This window comes from Triticum urartu, chromosome 7 (genome assembly GCF_003073215.2).
Source record: "Triticum urartu cultivar G1812 chromosome 7, Tu2.1, whole genome shotgun sequence".
Taxonomy (NCBI): Eukaryota; Viridiplantae; Streptophyta; class Magnoliopsida; order Poales; family Poaceae; genus Triticum; species Triticum urartu.
In genome coordinates this window covers 26,421,841-26,426,619 of record NC_053028.1, presented here as the reverse complement: position 1 = coordinate 26,426,619, position 4,779 = coordinate 26,421,841, and the positions used below count along the sequence as shown (strand labels likewise).

General features: G+C 53.1%; 1 protein-coding gene across 1 annotated transcript; it reads right to left on the bottom strand.

Annotated features, from left to right (window-relative positions):
* Nucleotides 1-512: 512 nt before the first annotated feature.
* LOC125521889 (7-deoxyloganetin glucosyltransferase-like) lies at nt 513-2,619 on the bottom strand. The gene is made up of 2 exons (XM_048686948.1): nt 2,004-2,619; nt 513-1,803 (listed from the first exon to the last, which is right to left on the bottom strand). The coding sequence occupies exons 1-2, from the start codon at nt 2,527-2,529 to the stop codon at nt 866-868; spliced, it is 1,464 nt and encodes a 487-aa protein (XP_048542905.1). The 5' UTR covers nt 2,530-2,619; the 3' UTR covers nt 513-865.
* Between the last annotated feature and the right edge of the window lie 2,160 nt (nt 2,620-4,779).

The following is a 4,779-nucleotide window of genomic DNA, read 5'->3' as shown; positions in this document are numbered from 1 at the left end:
GGATCCTCCGATACCTTTAGATCTGCACGACTCAGAGGTAGGTATTGCGGTGCGTGTGTCTAATGCGGATGTCGACTGCTGTGTCGGAGGTCGGACACAAAAAGGTGTGGAGATGTGCCACTGCAGCAGCTGGGATGGCTGGCTGTGCTCTTGCGGTCTATTGCCAGGTGGACTCGCGAGGCTGGTTTCACGGACTAAATATGAACTCGTGAGGCTGGGTCCGTGCACTTGTAGCGGCAGTTGGTTGATGGTTTTCTTAATTCAGAGACGAACTTGTGTCCTGAACCTTTGTTCTAAAACATTAGTAAGACTATTACCTGAACCAATGGGCCTTGAACAGGAGTAAAACCGCGTCTATAGATCCCTGGTGAACTAAGCGTACCACATGATCAAACAAATCATGTACAAGTGCGTCCATAACTATTGCACAAATGCTTGAGAAACGTGATTATTGCTACATAAAGCTAGCGCAATGAAAACCGACAATAAATCAATGAATGAAATCATGCGCAGACGCCAAATTCTGGAATCATTGTTACTACATAGGGTGTGAATAATGTTACAAATATTGCAGGTATTTACATCCCGCAGAAAATGAAGCTTTTTTCATCAATTCTAAAAAACATGTATATATCCATCGTCTTCGGCATGGTAACAGAACCCAAGTAATCCACGTAACTAAGGACTCAAACTATCACTGAAAATTGAAAACAAAGACATTATTTACATCTTAATAAACTCTTCGAATTCCGCAACCTTTTATTTATTATCTATTTACTTTGAAAAAATGACAACCCTGGCTTCTACATCAATTGCAATACACACAACCATCAACCATTTATTATTTACCAGTTTGCTTGTGTTGTCAAGCCAGCAGCACCTCGTGGATGAGCCTATCAACATTGCGCATGGATCTTCCATCATGCCGCGCTGAGGCAACTGCGCTCTCCTGGAGCTTTAGCGCGCGCCGTCGCATCTCTCGCCCCTTCTCCCCCTCCATGGCCTCCCGCAGAATGACCTCGACCTCGGTCCTGGTCACCTCTTCCCCAATCTCCATCCCGATGCCCCACTCCGTGCACTTGTACCAGCAGTTGGTCTGCTGCTCCGTGAAGAAGGGCCAGCACACCATCGGCACACCGCCGCAGATGCCTTCCAATGATGAGTTCCACCCGGAGTGTGTGAGGAACACCCCTACGGCCTCGTGCTCCAGCACCTTCTCTTGCGGGCACCATGTCGAGAGCATGCTTCGCCCCTCCGTGGCCGCGGAGAACTCCGGCGGAAGTACGGCATTGTCGTGGCCCTTGACAAGGTCAGGCCGTACGTTCCACAAGAAGGTGTAGCCGCTGTTGGCCAGCCCCCAGGCGAATTCCAGCAAATGCTCATCGGACATCACTGTGATGCTCCCAAAATTGACATACACCACTGAGCGTGGGGGCTGGTCATCGAGCCACCGGAGAGGCGCGTCTTGTTCCTTCCAAAGATTGGAACCGATGCCAAGGAGAGGGCTGTCCTCCGGCACGTTGTTGTGAACTGTCAGATGGAGCGGCCCCACCGTGTAGATGGGCGGTAGGAACTTAGACATGGCATCAAGCAGGGGCGCATCGAGCTCGTCAAAGGTGTTGATGATCACCGCTGATGCCTGTGACATGGCGGTTGTCTCGTGGATGAAGAAATTGAACATGATGTCATCGGGGTCCGTGGTGCGCACGAAGCTTGGGAGGTCACGCAGCCGCAGGTCCTTTGGCATCGAGGGTATCCAGTTTATGATCGTGTCCAAGTATCCATTGGTCAACTGCGCCTCTTCTGCACCAACAACAAATTAATTTCAGTAAGTATGTTGCAGCTAATTTATGTTCTCCCGATGCAGTAAGCCCAGGAGTGCGGACGAACATGCTACACCAAAATCAAAGCAGGAGAGAAACCACACAACATGTGTTATTGCTAGTTAAAGAAAGCTCTTTTTTTCTGTGTAAATACTATTAGATCCTTGAGACATGTATTACCTTTGAGAGGGAAGAGGCCACGTTCGACTAGACCCTTGTAGTAGCAGTAGCCCATGAAACCACAGGCGCTGGGGGCCCAGAACGTGGCGCAGCGGAGGCCGAGCTCGTGCGCCGCGACAAGAGCGAAACACATGGTGCCATCGGCCACCACGCAGGTCACAGGCGGCAGCGCGCCGCCGGAGGTCCCGGCCTCCTCGTTGAGCTTGATGATGAGCTCCTTGAGCCTGGGGAGGCAGGTGGTCATGGTAGAGTAGGACAGCGCAGCGGTGTCCTGCGTGGCCTCGCGGTCGGACGGCGGAAGGCCGTCGGCGATGGCATCGAACCGGAACGCGGGCAGGCCACGCAGCTTGTCGGCAGATTGGGAGCGCAGCAGGCGGCGGTGGTTGAACTCGTTGTTGACGAAGGTGACGTGGAAGCCCCTGGTGTGGAGCAGCTTGGCCAGCTTCAGCATCGGTGTGATGTGGCCCTGCGCCGGGTACGGGATGATCACGGCGTGCGGCCGCTCAACTGCCGCCAACGACCCCATCCCTCCCTATGCCTTGCTCTCGAAATGCCTCACCTGCTCGCTGCTAGCTTCACTTGGCTCTCGTTCACAAGTCACAATGTTGTGGGTGTGGTTGTGTATATCTGCTCCTGACATGTTGGTATATATATAGTATAAAAACCACACGGCATGGGTGGCATGTAGCTTTGAAATGAAATTATTTGTGAGACTTTAGGTCGTTAGCTTTAGAGATAGAGAACGAATCAAACAAAAACAAGTCACAACGTGCCCACCAGCAGCTCAAGATGCTAATTTGATCTTGGAAGGATTAATTAATTGGCTACTTGTGTCGGTTCTCTAGTTTATACTTGTTGTGGAGCATGAATCATGTGGACCGAGATCACAATAGTTTGACTTGAAGAAGGTTGTGTGATCTGGAAGCACATTACGTTGCAAGCATCACATTCTAGACTCTTTCTTCATTCTTTTCGAAAGAGATTCTTTTCTTATTCGTTTAAGATAATTATTTTTAATTATTATTCAAATTGTGGAACATGCAACATGAGGCCTGTGCGCACACGCTAAGGACGCGACATGTTCCCTTTCCAGCAAGCTACGCTGCATTAAGTTAAAAAATGGGAGCAACTATAGCTCACAGGTTTGCATGCCTGTATGTGAGGTTCCATTCAGAAAAAGGAAACTGTCGCGGAAAAAGAACCAGAGTGAAAACAAAAATTAAAAGGAAAGGTAAAGACAACTAAAACAAGTACCAAGGAACAGAAAAAAATGGCTACACATGCGCGTGTGGAAAGATATAATGAAAACCCATAAAAGAAGCATGTGTGAAAAAATATTGAAAACGCATCAAAGAAAATAAAAATGGCGAAAAATGTGCACCAAGGAACGAAAAAACAAAAAGGAAACATCCAAAAAAATGAGTAAAACATAATGGTTATTGAGTCGACTTAGACTGAGAATTAACAAAACCTTAAAATATACTTTACTAACAGAGAAAGACATACATGTTTGCGTAGCTAGATTTAGGGTCGAAAACCAAACCTTCCGAGGCCAGGTCCCCCCCCCTCCCCCCCCCCCAACACACACACACCCCACACCCCAACACCCTCAGGGGCGCCTAAAATCGCCGCCTGGGGGCTAGCCGATGCAAAAAAAAAGGCTTGGGGGCGAGTTGATCCCCAGTTGCCGGCCCCAGGGCCGCCCCCAGACGCGTCTAATTTTTTTTAAAAAAAAACGTTCGGTGAAGTTCGGTTAAACATGGCTAACTTTCGGCAAACTTCGGCATATATTAGACATGTTCGCGACGCGGTACATAGCAAATATAAACTAAAAAGGAAAATCGTTGAATGCCGAGTAGTCGCCGTGCTCCGCCGCCATCCTCGCGCGCCGTCTTCGTTGTCCGCGGCCTTCTCCTCCTTGACGCGGCCGTCCCTGCTGGACTCCTGCCCGGCGTCGCCATGGTGGACTGGTGGCGGCGGCGGTAGCGCGTCGTCGTCGCTCTCGTCGAGGACGACGACTCCTCCTTCGTCGCGGCCTCGGCGGCGCTGCGCCGCAGGGCGACGCACTGGCGCTCCCTCTCCATTTTCAGGAAGTCCTCGCGCGCCCATTTCAGCGCTGCCTCGTCGTCGAGCTCCACGTCGTTGTGCTCCGTCTTCACGGCGGGGAGCCCCGACTCCGTTTTCACCGGCGCGAGCCCCGGCTCCGTCTTTGGCTTGACGAAGCGCGGAGGAGCCGACGAGGAGGCGCGCCGGCCACCCTCGTTGATGACGATGCCGGCGCTGCGAGTGCGCCGGCCAAGCGGCGTCTTCGCCGCAGGCCCGGCCTTGACGCCGAGCAGCGCCAGAGAGCCGGAGGACTGGGAAGAAGAGCGTGAGGAGGAGTGCGAGGAGGAGCCGAACCTCCTGGGCATCCATTGCCCGGCGCGTCGGCGGTGGGCGGGGGCGGCCGCCGGGAGAGGGTATGCCAGCGGCGGGTTGTTGCCGTCCTCAAGGTGCATCAGCACGCCCTCGAGCGTGCGGCCGGGGACGCTCCACCACACGCGGCACCCCTCGTTGTTCTTCGTGCTGCCCACCACCCGCGCCCCGTTGGTGTACGCCAGCCTCTGCTCCTGATGGCGCTCGAAGTACGCCACCCACGCTGCGTGGTTGTCGGCGGCGTACTAAGGGAGGGCGAGCTGCTCGTCGGTGAGGGAGGTGCGCACGAGCTCTACCTCGGCGGTGAAGTAGGGGGTGCGCGCCATGGCGTCGGGCAGCGGGGGAATGGGCACTCCCCCGT